This window comes from Acomys minous (genome assembly GCF_964271855.1).
Source record: "Acomys minous genome assembly, chromosome: 8".
NCBI classification, from domain to species: domain Eukaryota; kingdom Metazoa; phylum Chordata; class Mammalia; order Rodentia; family Muridae; genus Acomys; species Acomys minous.
Window position 1 is genome coordinate 47,149,620 of NC_140489.1, and position 21,317 is coordinate 47,170,936.

General features: G+C 43.1%; 2 protein-coding genes across 6 annotated transcripts in view; one reads left to right on the top strand and one right to left on the bottom strand.

The window, feature by feature from the left end:
- Positions 1 to 20,183, bottom strand: part of ATL1 (atlastin GTPase 1) — an 80,321-nt gene extending 60,138 nt beyond the window's left edge. For 3 of the 5 annotated variants that reach the window (XM_084791363.1, XM_084791360.1, XM_084791357.1), the window contains exons 1-2: positions 19,862 to 20,183; positions 965 to 1,150 (exon numbers count right to left, since the gene is read on the bottom strand). Coding sequence is in view for 4 of the 5 variants with exons in the window: in XM_084791360.1 (XP_084647486.1) it covers positions 965 to 998 (34 nt within the window). In the remaining variant the exon portion in view is untranslated. Of the gene's footprint in view, positions 1 to 964; positions 1,151 to 1,379; positions 1,399 to 19,835 lie in introns of those variants that run through there. The other 2 variants (XM_084791358.1, XM_084791359.1) reach the window with 2 other exon arrangements.
- Positions 20,184 to 20,217: 34 nt separating this feature from the next.
- Positions 20,218 to 21,317, top strand: part of MAP4K5 (mitogen-activated protein kinase kinase kinase kinase 5) — an 89,013-nt gene continuing 87,913 nt past the window's right edge. Inside the window, exon 1 of the mRNA XM_084791356.1 lies at positions 20,218 to 20,602. Coding sequence (XP_084647482.1) covers positions 20,495 to 20,602 — 108 coding nt within the window. The 5' untranslated portion in view covers positions 20,218 to 20,494. The remainder of the gene's footprint in view (positions 20,603 to 21,317) is intronic.

Sequence of the window (21,317 nt, forward strand, 5' to 3'; positions counted from 1 at the left end):
TTTCAAAACAATAACAAGGCAAAGCCAGTTGAACACAGTATTTCCCTATACACCCCCTGTTCCTGCTTTGAGATCCACACTCTTTCAGATCATAAAATGTGTTTATAAGGATTAAGATGCTGATGAGCTAAGTAAGCGTTGTGCCTGCAGGAAATCTGGAGCCCAACTCTGCAAGGCCGCCTAGCCTGCCCACACTCCTCCAGATCTGGTCTGGAACAGCAGAGCAGGCGGGGCGCGGTTTGGTTTCTCCTGCATCGCTGCGCTCCTCTCCTTTCTCCCTGCGTGAGCACCGCCCACCCACACGCGCGTGAACCCAGTGGGCCCAGCCCTTCCCTAGGCCCGGTGCTGAATCATGAACCCAGTATTTCCACAAGGTAAAAATCGAAGAACAAAGCCAGGCTTGAGGCTGGTCTGAATAAGGCAAAAGAAGGTCCGAGCAGCCGGCAGGCTAGAAACCCCAACCCTGCTCCCCGTCTTCCCCATTCCTCCACTAACCCTGGACTGCAATAGGTGTGCGGTGCTGGAGACTCTCAGGAAGGCACCCCATCTCCCAGGCTGGCGCAGCACCCTAGCCCGCACGCTCCACCTCATTGTTCCATCGCCCGCGCAGAGCCCGCCAGCATCCAAGTAAGCCCTTGCCCCAGAAAGAGGATCGGGGCTCCGCCTGCTCCATATTGACCCTGTGCCCCTCTCTTCGCGGGCCACCACAGCCCTAGACCACCTTCAGCGCCAACCTTCCAACCTATCTCTAGGGCGGAGCCCAGAGTCCCCGGTGGAGCCGGGTAGGTGCTGTCCAAATGCTGGGAGGAGGCGGCGCAGGATGGGGAAGGAGCCGCAGGCCCAGCCTGCACCAGGCTCAGCACTGGTGACAGCGCGATTCCTCGCAGCAGAGGCTGGGACCCAGCCGCAGAAAACACAGGGCCAGACCCAGCGAAGGCTGCACAAGTTACCGATTGCTACTCACCCCAACTGTTTCTGTCCCTGCGGCTCTTGGCCATGGCGGTCCGTGGGCTAGTGGTGGCGAGGCGCTGTCACTGCTCTTGCGGTCTTCTCAGGGGCCGCAGGTTGCTGGCAATAATAGGCTCTGTGCCCGCTCTGGGCGCAGTTCGCTCAGACTCTGAGGATGTTGCTGTGGCGCTGGTGGGAAGGACTGGAGAGGAAAAGGGAGGGGAAAGCTGAATCAAGCTCAGCATCACCAGCTGGAGTTCACACAAATACCAGCGTCACCCCCTCTGTACCTTGGCCCATCCCCAGACTGTGAAGACAGTGACAGACTATATACTGACTGCATAATTTTCAACACAAAACACACACAAATCAACAGAACCCCTGAATACTCCCACAGAATTAAAAAACACTAACCACAGAAATACTTATACCATCATTTTTTTCTGGTTGTTCCAATACATGATAGCCACAATTTAAATTGGACAGATTCAAGTGCTCTGTATCATCCTCTAGGCATCGCTTTTAAAGGTCGTATTTTTAAAAAGAGGAAGCCTTATATTGTTGTATATGTATGCTAAGCAAGACTAGATCTTAAAATTAGGCTAACATGGGTCAAAGTAAGCTAGAGATTTGTTGTAATTTGAAAGTGGCACAATGTCTAATGTCAACATTTCCCCCAAAGTTGCAAAGACAGTGTGAAGTTATATATAGTCTGACAGCAAACATTTTTAGTAAAATCAGGCTCCATTGTCTAGGTGGTGCAGGATGCCTTGACAGCCATAAAGGTTGCAGACAAATATGAAGAAAAAGCAAAATGCAACAAACATTTAAAAATAAAACCAACCAACCAACCAAAAACTCTCTTTTTTAAAAGATTTATTTATTTATTATGTATACAAATCTCATTATAGATGAGCCAACATGTGGTTGCTGGGAATTGAACTCATGTGACAGGGTCTCTCATTAAACCTGGAGCTTGCCAATTAGGCTAGGCTAGCTGTTAGCAAGGCCAGGGATCTTACTGTTCTCCCCTACCTAGCACTGCGGTTATAGGCACCAGGGCCATACTTGGCTTTTTATATGGGTACTAGAGATTTGAACTCGGGCCATTATACTTATACAACAAGTACTCTTATTCACTGAGTCATCTCTTCAGCCCTCTTGATCTGTTTAATGTTCAAAATGCCCTAGATTTAGCCAAAAGGAGCCTCTTTGCATGTCTGTTCCTGTATTTGTAACATTTGCCTAATTTGTTTTAAGGACTTCTTGTTTTCTGGTACAAGGAAGGATTCCCTCCTATTTCTCTGCCTCAGAATTGGGATGAGGCATTTCTCCAGGCAGTTCTGGCTCCTTTTGGGTTGTGCTTACTGCTCCAGGAGTGTCACTGTGTTTTTATTCTTTTGGTAGACATTTCTGGAAAACCTCACCTAGGAGAGGATATTGCTATTCAGCCCAGGTTGGTCTTGATCCCTGATTTTCCTGATTCCAAATCCTGAGTAAAGCATGTGCTACTGACATACCTGGATTTATTTTACTTTATTGTATTATATTTTGAGACAAGGTCTCACTATGCAACCCTAGTTGAGCCAGAACTCACTACGTAAACCACCCTGGCCTTTAACTCAGAGACCTTCTTGCCTCTGCCTCCTGGGTGCTGGGATTAAATATGTATGCCACCATGATGGCCTTTGGCTTTTATTTATTTTTGTAACTATTAACTTAATAACCCCCAAGGAACTACTTTAAACTTTATGAGATGAACATAGTTATTTGTTGTATGTGTGGGGTTGTAACTGTAAAATACTAGAAACAAGTGAAATGCCCAAACATTGAAGAGTGGCTGAATAAAATGTGATACATTTGCATGTGCACTGGTATGTGTCCTTAAAATAAAAATTCACAAGATCATTATAAACTGACAAAAGTGATTTCCATCCATTTAAATGGAGGATAGATCAAAGAATTAATAGTATACCCTTCTATAACATAGAAAAGGCTATAAAATGTTGTTTCTATGTATTTATGCAATAACACAGTGAAAATAAGCAAGGAGGCAATTAGACAGGTTGCTGATGGGAAGCATGTGGGCTCAGAATAGAAATGGCAGGAAGGGCTGGGGGTACTAGTATTCTCCATGTGTAGCCTGTGCACACAACTCTATTACATCACATTCTCCAAAATAAACAAGTAAACTGACCAGCATGCTGACAGGATATTTTTTTAGCCCTTTGGCTAATATCAAGTACAAGACATGGAAGGAACTAAAATTCAACTGCAAACTCCACTTAAACTAAAAGTGAAGGCCAACAACACTTGCTGCCAAGCCCCACAGCCCAAGCTCAATACGCAAACCCACACAGAAGAAGAAGAGAGCAATCTCCAGCTACGACATCTATAACTCTTTCTTCTAAATTATAAATAAACATAAGGATTAATCAATAAAATAAATCAAGAGTGAATTTAACCCAATACTTCGGAGGCTGAGGAGTGGAGATTTCAAGTCCAAGGGCAGTCTTGAATAAATAAATTCAGGGCCAAAATGGACTACATAGTGAGAGCCTGGGGACAATACAAATAAAAATTATAACAAGAGGAGGTAAATGTAAGAACTATGTGTTTTGCTGTCTACTTATCTTTGCTTTGCTTAGCATACATGGATTAGTGAAGCACATAGTAACAGAGAGAGAGAGAGAGAGAGAGAGAGAGAGAGAGAGAGAGAGAGAGAGAGAGAGAAACCTATGGTTTAGAAGATAGGAGAGGAAGGAAAGAATGAACCCTGAGACATTGAATTGTAATCTAAGGTTTTAGTGTGATACAATAAAAATACAAATAATTTTAAGGATCCAAAAATTCTCAAGACCTTTTGTATGTCCCAAGTGAATATATGTAAATGGCCAGTAAAACACTTTATTCATTACAGAAAAGCAAATTAAAACGATGTTACCACTTCACATCTGGGTGACTATAACCAAAAGACCATAGAAAGCATTGATGAGCATATAGGGAAATGGACACCTTCACACACAAGTGAAGATATAAAATGCTGAAGCAACACAGGAAAGAAGTCTGGTAGTTCCTCAAACTAAATACAGAATGACTATGTGATTTGGCAATTCTACTTCTAGGTGTCTATCTCAAAGAAATTATAGTGGAAGTCTACACAGAAACTTGTACAGGAATGTTAGTGTTAATAATATGGAAAAAACCAGAAGCAACTTGTGGTGGTTTGAGTAGCCAAAACAGCCCTCACAGGCTCATAGAAGAAAGTGGCATTGTTTTAAAGTATTAGGACTTGTGGCCTTGTTAGTGAAAATCTGTCACTGATGGTGGGCTTTGAGGTTTCAGAAACTCAAACCAGGCCAGGTGTCACTCTCTCTCCATACTGCCTGCCAATCCAGATGCAGCGCTCTCAGCTACCTCTCCAGCACCACGTCTGCCTGGGTGCTGCCACGCTTGCTTCTGATCATGATGATGATGGACTAAACCTGTGAACTGTAAGCCAGCCCCAACTAAATGTTTTCTTTGTAACAGTTGCTGTGGTCGGAGTGTCTCTTCACAGCAATAAATCCTAACTAAGACACAACTCAAATGCCAAATAAATAATTGGTAAACAAAACATGACATACCATTTGCATATTTGGTCATAAGGAAGGAACACTGATACATGCTGCAGTATGAACCTCTCATATCTTATCCTATAAACTGTTTTCTACTTTGTATCCTCAATTAATTTTTCTGCTATTGATCCTTTCTCACATTCATTTTACCTCACTGGTTTTTAACAAGATCTCAATCATTTAATTTTATCAATGAAGATTTAGGGAGCTAGATGTTGGGGTGAAAGCCTGCTAGCTCAGATAGGCAGAGAAAGCACTCAGCTGACCTTCCTCCTCAGCCAATATGCCAAAAGAAATTCTATTCTTTTCCTATCTATGCCTTCGCAAAACAAACAAACAAACAAACAAACAAAAAACAAAAATCAAAAAACCTTCAAACTGAATGTCCCTCCCTTCCACTTCCTGTGCATTGTTCTATCCCTCCTCCTGACTTCCTCATATGTTTTTTCTATGTTTCCTTACTGTCAGCTGGTTGCATGCTTCGCCTCTTGACTTATGGTTGATTTTATTTTATCTTGTTTACAATATTCAAGCAGAAAGCTCTTGGATTAAAAGAGTGAGCTAGGGCAGAGCTACACCACAACTAGAAACAAGTTTTTCCAGCAAATAACACAATCTTGGGGTTTACAGTGTGATCAAATATCCTACAAACCTCATCATAAAGTCTTCCATAAGTTTTTACCATCACTGATACCCAAACATGCTGCTTCCATCTATATTATAGTCTATAAAATAGAGTTTATCTTATAGAGTCTATGACAAGGTATTTATATCGATTAGCATGCTTTTGCATGTATCTCAAAAAGGCTTAAATAAAATAGAATTTTACACTCACATGAACATTTGTTTGAAGATGGCTTGACCTTGGTAGATAGCTCAACAACTCAGCATATCATGTGTTATACTTGTTAGGAAGTATATTGGGCTGCTGTAAAACAAAAGTCTAGTGGCTTAAATAAATTTTTTTTCATGGTGACAAGTATGGGTCTAAATGCATTTTTCTACATGTAGACATCCAGTTAGACCAGCACCATTTGCTGAAGATGCTATCCTTTTTCCATTGAGTAGATCTGGCTTCTTTGTCAAAAATCAGATGACTATATGTGTGTTACTCATATCTAGGCCTTCAATTCAATCCCATTGATCAACCAGCTTATTACTGTGCCAGTACCATGCTGTTTTAATTACTATTGCTTTATAGTACAGTTTGAGATAAGGTATGGAGATTCCTCCTGAGGATCTTTTATTGTATAAGATTGTTTTAGCGATTCTGGGTTTTTTGTCTTTCCATATAAAGTTGAGAACTGACCTTTCAATGTCTTTAAAAAATTGTGTAGGTATTTTGATAGGGATTGCATTGAATGGATTAAAGACCTCAATAGAAAACCAGAGACACTAAATCAGTTAGAAGAAAAAGTGGGGAAGAGCCTGGAACACATTGGCACAGGAGACAACTTCCTGAACAGAACACCAACAGCCCAGGCCTTAAGGTCAACAATTAATAAATGGGATCTCATGAGGCTGAGAAGCTTCTGTAAGGCAGGAGACACTGACAACAGAACAAAGCGACAGCCTACAGACTGGTAAAAGATCTTCACCAACCCTGCATCTGACAAAGGTCTAATATCCAAAATATATAAAGAACTCAAGAAATCAAACACCACCAAACCAAATAACCCAATTGAGAAATGGGGCTCAGAATTAAACAGAGAATTCTCAACAGAGGAGTATCGAATGACTGAGAAACACTTAAAGAAATGCTCAACCTCCTTAGTCATCAGGGAAACACAAATCAAAACAACTCTCAGATTCCATCTTACACCCATCAGAATGGCTAAGATCAAAAATTCAAGTGACACCACATGCTGGCGAGGATGTGGAGGAAGAGGAACACTCCTTCATTGCTGGTGGGAATGCAAACTAGTACAGCCACTTTGGAAATCTATCTGGTGCTATCTAAGAAAACTGGGATTAAAGCTTCCTCAAGACCCAGCTATTCCACTCCTTGGAATATACCCAGAAGATGCTCCAGCACACAACAGGGACATATGCTCAGCCATATTCATAGCAGCCTTATTCATAATAGCCAGAACATGGAAACAGTCTAAGTGTCCCTCCGTAGAAGAATGGATAAAGAAACTGTGGTACATTTACACTATGAATACTATTCAGCTATTAAAAACAAGGAATTTCCAAAATTTGTGGACAAATGGATTGAACTCGAAATGATCATAATGAGTGAGCTAACCCAGAAGCAGAGAGACTCAAATGGCATATACTCACTTATAACTGGACACTAGCCCAAGGGGCAGGTCCCATGAAAGTCTTCACTTACCAGGAAAGTGGGACAGAGGGGAGGACATCCTATTGGGACTCTAGGTGAGAAAAATATAGGAGATAGGGAAATAGATGAATCCAGAGGGTCCTAGAAACCTACAAGAAGAACACTATGATGGGCAGATCTGGGCCCAGGGGTTCTGCTCAATCTAAGGCACCAACCAAGGACAATACGTGCAGTCATTGTCAAACCCCTACCCACATCTAGCCAAGGGACAGAACATTCTCCACAGTTAGGTGGAGACTGGGGACTGACTTTCACATGAACTCTGGTGCCCCATATTTGGCCATGTCCTCTTGTTGAGGAGGCCCAATGGCACTCAGAGGAAGGATAGCAGGCTACCAAGAAGAGACTTGATACCTTAGTATCATATTCAGGGGGAGGAGGTCCCCCTCAGTCACAATCATAGGGAAGGGAAAAGGGGTGAAAGAGGAAGGGAGGGAGGAATGGAAGGATGCATGGGATGGGATAGCAAATGAGATGTAATATGAATTATTTTGTTTTTCAATAAAAATGTGTTAAAAAATAAATAACTTTTCTTTCTCATTCATGGAATAACATGAACATCCAACATGGTGCCTTTAACAAGAATACCAAGACTTGTACTTTCTTCTATTCTCTACTCGGGGCTTTCATCATATGACCTAAGCTACCCACTCCAGCTTGAATATTAACATTGTTATTCTAACATGTGAATATTAAGAGGTACACCAAGGGCTCCAGACACAGTCTTCCTTACTCCTTTTGTGGAACAACAAGCAATTTCCCTATAGTAATTAGGACCAGGAACACCAACCAAAACAATATTCCTTCTCTGATCTGTTGGTTCTGTGGCCTGAAGACCAAAAAGCAGCCATGTAGTAGTATCAGCTGACCCCCTCCCACCCCCAGTTAACAGAATTGTGACTTACTTATATGAGGGACAGTATTTGTCTCTTGGCTAGTTAGGCCTTCAGATCCACCAATTTCACTGTGTAGAAAATAAGGTTTAAGGACAAAAATTCTCCAAGAATTATTCAGAATAATTTAAGAGTAATAATACTTCTAGACCTTGATTCACAGGCCTATGAATTCTGATCATGGGTTATATATGGCAATATATATGAATGCTGAGTTAATTTGTGTGCCATGTCTTCATGGGAGCTACCTTTCAGTCACAAGACTCCCGCCGCCTTCCCCCCTCTCCGCCATCATATCAAACTAGCCATTTCTGACTGATGAGTGTTGGGCCAAAGTACCTAACTCCATGGGCAGGTCTATAATGACACATTTCTTATCAAACTCAGTTTCTCGTCCAAAGATAATGCTGTTTGTGATACATGGAGATGAAGCATTCTGTTCTATGAGCCCATGGATTATGACACTAGAAGGAGCTTCATGACAGGGAAAGTAAACCATGTGCTATATAAATCTATCCCTGTGGAGGCAAACTGCCTTTCCCATCAAAATAGAAAAGATCTAGTACAATTAAATCACCATCAGATGGCTGGCTGATTTAGGCAACAATATCAGACTTGAGGCTCTGCCATGGCCTCTGATGTAAGCCGGTTAAGCACTCCACAATGACAATAACTGAATTATACTTGGCAAACAGAAATCCATACTGTTGAGTCTACTATTTAGCTTAAGTTCTTATCGCTACATGAGGCAACTAAGCAAGTTCTACAGCGACTGGGCAGAGATTGGCTAGCTGACATCTATATGGCATATCCTCTAAAAGAATCACTTGTCAGGATGGATAACCTCAGGGGAGGGTAATACAGTTCAAAAATGTTTTCACATTCTGTGTATTCCTAATGATCCATCCACAATACCTTATCTACTGATTTCCTTCATTTTGATATTTCCAAGACACTGACCAACCTATTACCTACTGTGCATAAATCAATATTGGTTCCTACCCCAGGCCAACTCTCCTTCCTAACGAAAAGGTCAATGAAATAGTCTGTTCAATATTGTGCTCACTGGGAGAATTTTTCTTCATTGTCATCATTCCTTTTTGTAGAATCAGACCATAAATCAGTGGCAAGCTTCTTCACATTGGTGCTAACACAGAATGCCAACTATTAATAAATGAAGCCTACACATGTTCTTCCTATGCTAATGACCCTGAGTCTGCATATATAAGTAGAAGAAATGGGGCACAGGGGTGGGGAGAGAAGGGCAGATGCCATGGAAACTTGTTCAAAATCCACTTTGGTTCCAGATCATGCAAAACGTTTCCGGTATGTACTCTTACATTCAACAACAGAATTCTGCTGCCTGCATTTATAATTTAGTAAACGAGATAACACACAGTTTCTAAAGAACAGTTTATGTCACATAGTCACTTAGTATCCCATAATCTGGTGTCAACTATGTGCCAAAGCCTGGTACCAAGCCAAGAGTTGGCTTTCAGTGGTGCACACATCACAGATAGGGCATCCTCATATTCCAAAATCAGAGGTAGAATACTTGTTTTTGGTTTGCAAGAGTCTTCATATGATATATGCCATCAGGTCTGCTGAGTCCTAAAACCCAAGCATCAAGACACCCTATGACACAGCATGAGTCATCAGCCATTATTCGAAGTCCTATGAAAACTGGTAGTCACGTGTTATGAGGGAAAGGATCAAAGATCAGTGTAGTACATTGTCTTCAAATTCCAAATAGGACAGCTGAGGTGGATCAATTTCAACAATGTGCTAGGACCACATTGATTTTTTGTTCCATCCTCTGATATAAGGGTAATTTGTTTTTGCTTTAAGGAATAAGTTTAAAATACTTTTGCCCAGGTGGTCCCAAACTCCTTGGCTCATAGATGTCCTGTCTTCAGTTCCTAAATATCCATGACTTTATGTATGAGATCACATCTGCTTTGATGGTCTTTCTAAAGTATGTAGATGGTAGCTACTTCCTGTTCCTCAGGTCCTATTTATATAAAGGAATCAAATTAATAGACTGCTATGATATTCTTCTTGATAGCAAGGAAATAAAGGTCAGTCTAGAATTATACTATGTCACTGCACAGAAAAGGTCAAACAGTAACCACGCTGTCACAGACTCATGAAGGCAAATGCTTCAGATTATCCTTATTAACAGGAACTGAAAAAGTTACACTCTGAGCTTCAAGTCAGCAGCAATGCTCAGACTTCCAAGCTTACATTTATTGGCTCTAGTAAAGGTCCTAATTGCAATATCACAAAATGGCATCAACATTTAATTGACTATTTATGTTTGCATGTGGTGTACACAAGTGTGCACCTTGTGAGATCACTCATGTGTATGTAAGTAGAGGCCAGGAATTACCCTCAATTGCTTCTCTACCTTTTTATCTCTTTGAGGCAGCATCTCTCACTGAACCCCTGGCTCACTGTTTCAGCAAGGTTGGCTAGCCAGCAAGCCCCTGAGGTCCTTTTGTCTCTGCCTCCCCAATGTGGGAGCTACAGGTAACATCACCCTGCCTGGCTTTCAAATGGGTGCTGGGGACCTGAGCTAAGGGCGTCACACTTGCTCAGCAAGTACTTTATCTGTAGCAGTATCTCCCAATCAAAAAATAAATATTTTTTTTCAAGCTAATTTATCTATTTGGAATGGTTTGAATATGCCAACCAAAGTTCTTATGCTGGGAATTTAATCCCTTTTGTAACCATGTCAAAAGATGGACCCTTTAAGGAATGATTAGCTCATGAAGGCTGGCCCCTCTTATATTTTTTAATAATGGGTTTCCGTCATCTACCTATTTCACACCAGCAAGTTACTGTCTTCCTGCCTTCTGCTAAGTCATTATATAACCAGAAGGTTTAATCAGATACCAACATTTTGAGATTGACTGTCTAGTCTTCAGAACTGAGAGATACAAATTCTCAGTCTGTGCTTATGTTATAGCAACATAAAATGTAGTAAGACACTACTAAATGGACCAAGCAGATATGCTAAAAGACATAGATCTCTGACTCTCCTTTTTTTTTTTCTTTTTAGATTTTACTTAATGTGCATTTTGCCGGTATGAAGGGTGATTGCAATGGTCAGAAGTGAACGCTGAGTCCCCTGGAACTGGAGTTGGAGATGGTGAGCTACCATGGAGTTGCTAGAAAACAAGCCTGGTCCTCTTAAAGAGCAGCAGGTACCCTTAGACTCTAAGCCATCCTTCTAGCCCCATCTCTCAGATTTTTAACACTTGCACTAATGTCTTCCAGATCTTTAAGAGTTACACTAAACTAATTTCCCAAGTGATAAAGTTTAATTTGATTTTCTACTATAGGCACAGGGGTCACACTAGGCCTATCAGTCCTACATTTCACATCCCTCAGCTGACACTCACAAGCTGCTTGCTGGGTTTCCTCTGGGCAGTGTGCCCACTCTCACATACATTTTGGAATTGGGAAAATAACCTCAGCATTTATCTCTGCTTCTTCTAGGCCTTTCATGAAATACATCTGAGCCAGGACTACATTTGACTTCCTTCCATCTCTACTAAGATCACTGGAATCCTGGTGTGTTACAATGATTCTTTAGGGAATACTGTTTAGGCCACTATCCTCCAGACTGCCTAAGAATTTCACATTCCTCAATTCATATGCATCCTGGTCACAGGTCTCTCTGGAAATAGCCTCAGGTAGAGGACATTCATTATACATAACTAGAGGCAGGATTCTTCCCCAAAGAAAACTGCCTCCCATCCCTTAAGTAAGGGATTCTGGGTTTAAGAACTGGCTTACAACCAAATGTTAGATAATGTTCTGCATCTCTATTATAGTAACCAGTTCCTTTTCCACCCACCATTCCTAGAATTCTTCCACTCACATATATCAAGTACCACTTAAGTAGGCTATGGCTTTCATTCACTCCACAGATCTGAGGATCAACAGGCCACCACCCTAATCCCCTGCAGTCAAAATACCTTGACTATCACTTCCTCTTGACGGTTATCAATAGTAACCACCAGCACTACTTGATAGTCTTCTTTCCAGCCTCTACAAGGATCATCTCCCTGTGTTACTGTGGCAACATCATCTCCAACCTACTGAGGACAGTCACTAGAGAAGTTGGCAAGAATATCTCTGTTCTCCTTCACTCAGTGTCCTGATTGGATAAATTCTATGGGCCATCCCAGAGGAGGTGTGTACGGAGCATAGCTGTGCAGGATGAACACTGGAGAGCATATGTCAGTCTCCTTTTCATCACTGTAACAAAATACTTGACAAAAACAATGTAAAACTCAACTTTCAGAGTTTATAAGCTATGGTCAACTGGCTCCATAGTTTCTGGTTGTGTGGAAAGGAGGATATCATGGCAGAAGGGCCTGCTGAAGCACCGCTGCTCCCTTCATGGCAGTCACAAAGGAAGGAGAAATAGAGTAGGGGGTTGAGCCCAAAAAATACCCTTCTACATGTGTTCCCAACGAGCTGCTTCCTGCCATAAGGTCCCACCTTCTATAGTTTCCAACACACCCAAAAGCTCATTGAAATTTTGACACTATCAGTGAATCAATCCATCAGTTAGGTCAGAGCCCTCCACTAATTACTGGAGCTCCAGCTATGAATAAAACTTTCCATATCTAAGCGTTTGAAGGTACACTTCATATATATATAACAGAGTTCAACATTTCCATCTTCCTAAATCTATAGATGCCTTCCTTTACAATATATGAGAGAAATTCTGGTACTTCCACGTAGAGACTGTAAGCCATTGTAGTGGTTTGGATGAAAATGGCTCCCATATGGACCCATAGGTCCATATATTTTAACACTTGGTCCCATGTTGGTGAAACTGTTTAGGAAGGATTAGGAGGTGTGGCCCTGTTGAAGAAGGTATGTCAGTGGGTGTTAAAAGTTTTTACATATTGAAGTCCAGCTTTGACATCAACTGGGGAAAACCGAGATGGGATGTGAATCCTGTGGCTGGCTGGCTGGTGACCCTGTGGACTTTCTCTGAGGGCATCCTTCTAGGCCGGAACTGATAGTTACTGGCAACAGCTTCCAATGATGGTGGCAAGCTGGGGCTAGGGCTGATGGCTCCTAGGAAGGGCTAGAGTTGATGGTTCCTAGCGGGGGCTTCTACCGATGGCAGCAAGCATCTAAAAAGAAAGGGAAATAAGGAGAAAAGGAACACACACACACACACACACACACACACACACACACACACACACACACTTACACTAGATGACAAAGTAAGACAGACTCCCGCAGGTAGGTTTCAACAAGCTGCTTCTTCTTCTCTTTTTATGATTATGTTTTTATTTTCATCCTTATCCTTATCCTTACTCTTCTTCTTCTCACAGTTTATATACCCCAACAAAATCTTTCAAGCAGTACAAAAATCACAATGTGTTTACATTCTATTTCTCTATAAATAAATGATTACAATGGATATACGTAAGAAAATCATGTTCTCAATACCTTCACACAATTAAACATTTTACGTATTATGGGTGAGAAACAAACATGAATTAACAAGTTATTTCCAAGAACACACACACATTTGTACATATTAACAGAGTACAAGCAAGGTAATTTCTCAGCCAGCTTTTCTTTACTGGCTGGCTGCAATTTGCGGCTACAAAGAAGGAATCAATTACCTTAAGAAGTAATCTTATAAAAATCTTAAAAGAATCACAAATCTAAACTCCTATATAAAAATAATCAGCCATTTCTATTTTAAGTCCTAAAGGTGCTCATCTACTCATTAATATGTTTTATTAAATCATATCAGGAAGCTGAGGGCAGAAAAATAGATTAAGGAAATCAATCGTCATCTCAGTCACCAGCCCAGCTTGAAAGAGTCACGTCAGCCAATGCTGCTATGGGCCATTGTTTTTGCTTTGCCAACCTCAAAAAGTCCCTGGCCTTACTAATAAGAATGTACTTTCTCTTAACTTCAATTGTCCCCTAAGATTTCCTGCATCAGAGCCACTAGCAAAAACATCTTTACCTAACCAAATTCTTTCTAAGGGTATTGATCATTGTTAATAATCTACATTTGCAGGTTGTTTTAGAGGTAGTAGTTAAATCATTAATCTGTTCCAGCAGCAATGCCTGAAAGAGATCAAGCATTGTTATTGTGCATGCCAATGATACTGCCCAATGAGGGGCTGGAAGTATAGTACTTTATAGTACTCACACAATTCACATACTAAGGGGATTATAAGGACCGCAAAGGTAACAAGCAGAGCTATGCTCCAGAACACCATGAAGTCCTCAGGACACGTAGTCTTGGGGTTATGCCTCACCAAGATGTACCCATCATGGGTTTGCTAACTGGTGGGCTGCATTCCATGAGTTCTAGAGCTGCTGTGCTGTTCCTCTTGCACATACACCCCAACATTTACAGAACTGTGTTTGTTTCTCAGCTTCTCTCTTAACCCAGCTACCACCGAAATAATTAAGACTCTGTTATTTTAACAAGTTTCTCAGCATAATACCTGAGCATTTATTACTCTATTCTTTTTTTTAATTTATTTATTCAGATTACAACTCAATTGTTATCCCATCACTTGTATCCTCCCGTTCCTCCCTCCCTCCCATTCCCACTCTATTCTCCTCCCCTAGGTCCATGCCCAAGGGGGACCCCTCCCCCACTTTATGGTCACAGGCTATCAAGTCTCATCTTGGTAGCCTGCCTATTCTTTCTTTTGAGTGTCACTAGGCCTCCCCATCAAGGGGAGGTCATCAAATATGGGGCACCAGAGTTCATGTCATAGTCAGTCCCCATTCTCCACATAACTGTGGAGAATGTCCTGTCCATTGGCTAGATCAGAGTAGGGGTTCATGTTAAATACTTATATTGTCCTTGGTTAGTGCAATAGTTTGAGCAGACATCCCTGGGCCCTGATCTACCCATTACAATGTTCTTCTTGTAGGTTTCTAAGATCCTCTGGCTCTTTCTATTTCCCCATCTGCTATATTTCTCTTACCTAGAGTCCCAGTAGGATGTCCTCACCTCTATCCCAATCTCCTGGTAAGTGAAGACTTTCATCTTAAGTCTCTAAGCTAATCTGGCTTTCTCTCAGCATACATCCCAGAGAAACTTGTACTTGGTAGTTTTCCTGCTCCAGCTCCTCTCTCCTGATGTCTCCTGGACCTCTGCCTGGGGCTCAATCCCCTACTTCCTCTTCTAACTCTTCCTACCCTAGCTGGCAGGAAGTCTAGCCCTACTCTCTCCCTGCTCAATGATTGGCTATAAACTGTTTTATTGGTATATCAGGGGACAATTGGGGAGCAGTGTTTACACAACATTGAGACAGGAGACACTTAAAACAATGATTGCAACCAGATATGAGGGAAGGGATAGAGAAATCAGCACTTAAATTACACAGTAACCTTAATGTTCACAGCTGGGTGTGGGCTTGGACATTTCAAAAGACTCATGTGATTCTCAGGGACTGCTCTTTCAGCCTTGTTGTTGTGGATCAAGATGTGGTCTCTCAGATTTTCCTTCATTCCACCATCATAGACTCTAACTTTCTGAAACTATAAGCCAAATAAAATCCTTTCTTTTATAACTTGCCTTAGTCATGGTGTTTTATTACAGAAAAATAAAAGTAAGTAAGACAGACATTATTAAGTGCTAGCTTCAACTAACCTATGTGGAAGGACAGATGCTCAGTCAGCACACATCTCAATTTTAGGCAAGTATTTGGCAAGATTCTGTAATGTCCTCAAGTGTATGCACTCTTTCATCTAAGACCAGGCTAGAACTTTTCCATCTGGGCTATGCTGAAAGTTTAACTCATATTCAGGACTTTTATCTGCTCAAATAATCCAAGCCCTCGAGCAGGGTCCCACACCATCCCCTTCAGTGCCCTTACCTTATCCTAACAGACATAGAACTTGGAATTATTGAGTTTACAACTCTGTAGCCCTTGCAGTCAGGCCCTGGCCTTGAACCTCAGCCATTGGTGACTGGCAGTTATAAGACATAATGAGTTTCTTCAAAACTATCCAAATAACAAAGAAAAAGCCCAATAATGTCTAGATTTTTCAACTCATGCTTTAAATTGAAACAAAAAATAACAACAAACAAACAAAAAATGAGTGTTTCTCAGAGTCCACTCCTGACCTGCATGCTGTGTTTTTGGTTTTGTCTTCTGGGTGTTTGGTATCTGGGTGTTATCACCTTGGCTAAAATAAAAATTGACTCTAGAGATCGCCAATCACATCTAGCAGCCCACTGAGGAGGAGTGAAGGGGAGGTGGGCACGACACAGCTACAGCAAACACTATAGTTTGTTATGTGGAAAAGAGCAAAAAGCTGGAACATAGGGCCAGTCAGATAGGCTCTGGCCTCCACCTGACGGCCTGAGCTTGATCTACATGGTGGAAAGACAGAATTGACTCCCACAGCTGTCTGTCTCTGTCTCTGTCTCTCTCTCTCTCACACATACACTCATAGACACGCATGCACACAACTCACACACATGCTGGCCATGTGCTTCTTACTCCACCTAAGCCATGGAGGCAGCCTCCTTCCTGCTCTTCTTCTACTATCGCCCTTCTTACTCTCTGGTATCTTACTTTCCTTCCCAAGATCCTCTCTGTCCTCAAAGCCTAGGAACCTTAACCATGCTATTCCATTTACCCTGCCCAGGTGTGCTGGCTTTTTATTGGTCAAACAGGAATACGTTTTTGGCAAAGTCACGAGCACCATTTGGGGGTACCTGAGTCTGCTCATTTGGGCAGCAACCAGACCAACTCCCAACACCATAGTGTGTGTGTGAGTTGCACATGTGCGTGTCTGAGAGAGAGACAGAGAGAGACAGACACACACACACACACACACACACACACACACACACACACACACAGAGAGAGACACAGACACAGACACAGAGACAGACAGAAAGACAGATACCAACCCACCTGGTAGGAGTCAATTCTGTCTTTCTACCATGTAGATCAAGCTCAGACCGTCAGGTGGAGGCCAGAGCCTATCTGACTGGCCCTATGTTCCAGCTTTGAAGGCCACCGAATTTTTTGTTTTACGTAGTTAAGGTTCAAAATTTACTATGCAAACAAAATCTGTCTATTTAAAATCCTAAAATGTATCTGGTGAATGTGGAGGCACACACCTTTAAAGCCAGCACTTGAGAGGCCGAGGCCAGCCTGGTCTACAGAGTGAGTCCAGGCCAGTTGGGCTACACTGTCTCTACAACAGAGAGATTTTAGCAATATAATCTCCCAATATACCCCTCCCTGCCTCCCTCCTTGGCTGTTTGAAACAAGGTTTCACTGTGTAGTTCTGGTTAGCCTGGAATTCACTATATAGACCAGACAAGCCTCACAGGGGTAGCTTAATAGAAATTATTAGAAGCAGATGGCATGGGATTGGGGCAGGGAGATATGGAAGGTAGTTTAGGAGATTAATATCTGCCCTGCCCCAGGTGAACCAAGGCTATTTAAAAATATAACAGGTGTCTGTGTTTTTATTGATTTATAGAGGATTAGAAAATATTGCCATAGTAATTATAATAATAAACATTTATTAGGTCATACTTTTAGATTAACCACAACACCATGGCATTAGCACTGTCTCCCCAATAAATAAATTGTATCAAAAATGTTTTAAAAGATGAAAAATATTTACTTGTCAAGTATTATAGAACACACACACACACATATATTGGTTTGAGATAAAATACCTATTAGGTCATGTTTCTTCTTATTCTGTATCTTGTCATTATAAAACTGTGCAATTTGTAAGGGTCCTTTCAATGTTAGCTACAATGATTTATTATTATATGACGTTCAACCTTAAAATTATATGCTTAATTGTTTAAGATACAAATTAAGCTTACTCACAGTTTGTTTATAAGCACATTGAATTTTAATTTCTTTACCAACCAACCTACGTCACTGACCTTGTTAAAATTAACTCAGTTAGTTTTGAAAAAAATATTTAAAATTCTTTTGAAGTTAGTATAAAGCAAATGTTTTCCTGTTCGCATCATCTGTGGTACAAGTACAATAATGATCATAGCAGACACTATTTTTAACCATCACACAGACTCTTGTCTTTCCATGCTATTCGTTTCTTGGTTGATGATCAAAGCATATGGATCTGCCATTACTGGCAACATAAAATATCTTCACTTGTGACCTCAAGCTTTTTATTACCTAATTCATTTTAAATACTGTGTTCTAGAATAATATACTTAGAGGGTTGTCAGAAGATATTTGTCATCATTTCAAACTGGGTACTCAGAGTTTCCACTCTGTGAAGGCTTATGAGGGAATTTTTTCTGAGGTCTTAGCATCAGGGAAAGATATGCCTCTCTTGATTAATTTGTTCATCTTTATTTCAAAAACAAACAAACAAAGTTCCTCTCTCAAGTCTTCTGCTATGACTTTTTTTTTTCATTGTTCTGGTTTCCTGCCCACCCCCGCCTACCCCCAAATCTCATGCAGTTTCCTCTCACTTATTTTTATCTTGTGTAAAAATAAGTATTTTGTGTGAGCTGCCTGAAACTCCCCCATGGGATAATGCAGGTATAAATAAGAACAGGCACATTTTATGCTAGAGAAAAGATGAATGTTCCCTTCAACCCTGACTTTGGAGGGCTGCTTTCCTCTCACACAACACCCACTCTCCAAGTATTCTCCACTATTCTGGGGACAGTGTGGTGCAGGGTCCTCAGCCCATGAATGCTCAGCTTTAGTCTCAGAGTGGACAAGGGTGGGTTTAACTACATGACCAACATAAATCCATGACAGTAAACAAGTACTAAGATACCAATAGAACATTTGAAGAGATTTTTGAGTCATCGAAGCCAAAAGTATGTGCCCACCAAAACAAGTGCCAAGAAGCTTTGAAAGAAGGAACTGTTCAACATTTTTTTTTTTCCAATGCAGCACACACACAGGCTTTGTCCCTGGAGCATGTAAGTCTGGGCTTACTTATGTTCCCTAAAGAAGTGCTCTTTGTGTGTGGAACACAAGAAAATGCATATATTCCCTGTCCTGTTAAGGTGTTAATTTAATTTCTTCATTTATTAACTATTAGAAGTGTATTTCTCTAAACAGAATTGGATTGTGTCTGGAGCCACATGTCATTTGAAACTCATAATTTTTCAGTCACTCAAGCACACAGCAGCTGTGTATTAATCTGTTTTTTTTTCAATTTTTCTCAAATCTTTATTTAATTTCGTCTTCTGCCTACATGTATGTCAGTGCACCATGTGCGTGCCTGGCACCTACGGAGTGGATTCCCACCCCGACCTCGACTTAGATACAGACAGGTGTGAGCTGCCAAGCTGGTGCTGGGAGCCATGTCCTCTGAAGAGCAGGAGTGTTCTGAACCATCTTTTCCAGTACTTACCTGGTTTTTCTACTGAAAAAAATCTCTGCAGGGCTCTAGAAATAGTTTTTTACCAGGATACATAAAATTGGTAATTTCATTTCGACCTTAAGAACAAGACTGGAACTCAAACTGCAAAACGGACTGAAACATTAGCCAAATCACTTCTCAGGACTCCTGCCCAATATTTTGTGCGCTGTAAGCATTTTAAAACCTCTTAGATTTGGATAATCTCTTTACAATCCTGTAAAGCGATTTGCAAACATTTCTCGGGTGTCAATGCAAAACCTATCTATCCTCTTCCCATTAGAGATAAGGACACTGGGATGCTGCCAAGTATGCCTTGTCCTAGATCACCTCCTTTGGAAGTGCTGAAGCCAAAAGCCGACTAAGGTCTCCAGCTTTGTTTTAGGATCTCGGGAACCCCAGGTCCCATTAAAGTTGCAACACTGCGGCGATGCCCAGAGACCACTGGAACTTCTCGGGAAACTGGGGGCGGGTGGGGGGGTTTCAGAAACGGCTCGGGAAACCCCGGTGGAAGACAGGTTGTGTAGGTGTGCGGTCCAGCCTCAGAACTGGTACCACCGGGAACAGGGTGTAAAACAGGAAGGTGCAGTCGGGCGTGCCGGCGGCGTTTACAACAGGGCGCTTCCCTACCTCCTTTGCGGGCAGCCTCAGTTTACCTTGGCCGTGTGGAAGTTGGGAGGGCAGCGCTGCCGTGGCCTACACACAAGGCCCGCCTCTCCTCCCTCCTCCTCCTCCTCCTCCTCCTCCCGTCCCGCTGGCAACCGGACGAATCCCGGCCGGGCCTGGGCGGGTCAGACACCGGCACGAACGCCCGGGGCGCCCCTCAAGCAGCCGGGAGGCGGGGCGCGGCGGCGACGGCGGCGGCGGCGAGGGTGTCATGCGCCCGGCGGGCCTCAGGGCGGCACTCTGGGCCTGCGCTCTCGGGCGGGCCGGACTCGCTCCACGCCGGTCGCGAACGTGTCTCCCGGTGACGCAGCCGCGGGTGTGTGGGGGGGAACGTGGTGCGGCGGCGACGGTGCGCACGGCCGACTCTTGAGAGGACGCGGGTCTCCGAAGCGGCGCTCGGCGGGGAACGGGCGGCCCCTCGGGTGCGGGCGGCGCGGGGCCGACGAGGCCCGGAGGCTGCCGGGGGTCGCGGCGCCCGTGACGCCCGCTCCCCCCGCCCCTCACCCCGCGCTCGCCGGTGCAGGCGCAGCTGCGGGCCGAGGCTCCATGTTGGGAAGCGCCGCGCGCCCTCGTTAGCGGGATCCGGGCGCCGCGGGCAGAGCCCCGGGCTGGGCGCAGCGAAGATGGAGGCCCCGCTGAGGCCTGCCGCCGACATCCTGAGGCGGAACCCGCAGCACGACTACGAGCTGGTGCAGAGGGTCGGCAGCGGCACCTACGGGGACGTGTACAAGGTGAGGCCCGGGCCGGCCTGCGAGCGTGGGGCTCCCCCACCACCACCACCACCACCCCCCGGGATGCGCCGGACCAGAGCGTCCGGCCAGGAAGTGGCCGGGACCCCGCGGCACCGTTCCGAGCACCCTGGGTTCCCCGCCGGTTCTAACTGCTTACCAACAAGCAGAGCTAACCTCACCTTCCAAACCAAGGCTGAGCTTTTTGTGTGTGTGGGGCTTTTAAGGCGTATTTATGGTAGTGAAGTTAGTCTGAAGGGTGTTCTGGTGTTCGCGTGGAAAGAAAACAAAATGCTTCGCGGAAGGCTGTAGACAGGGAAGGATACTGGGAATCCAGACATTTGCCTTGTAAAGTATTGTTATGGATGAGCTTGACATTAAAAAGCTCTGTAGAGCCGGGCTCTAAATTGTGAACTGTACTGTAAGCAGTCTGGTTCTGGAGTAACAGCATAAACACGACAGCCTGTAGAAAGATGTTTTTAGGGGACCTGTGAGATGGCTCAGGAGGTAAGGGCACTTGGTACCAAGCCTTAGGACCCCTGTTTGGTCCCCGGATTCTCCTTGTGGAAAGTCTGACCTCTGCACGCATGCACCCCCCCCCCCCCTTACACAAACCCAGTAAATAAGTACAATGTAATTAAATATAAACAAATTTAGAGACAAGTTGTTTTTCACCTGGCAGAAGCTTAAGCATTTGTACCTGGTTGATAATAAGGAA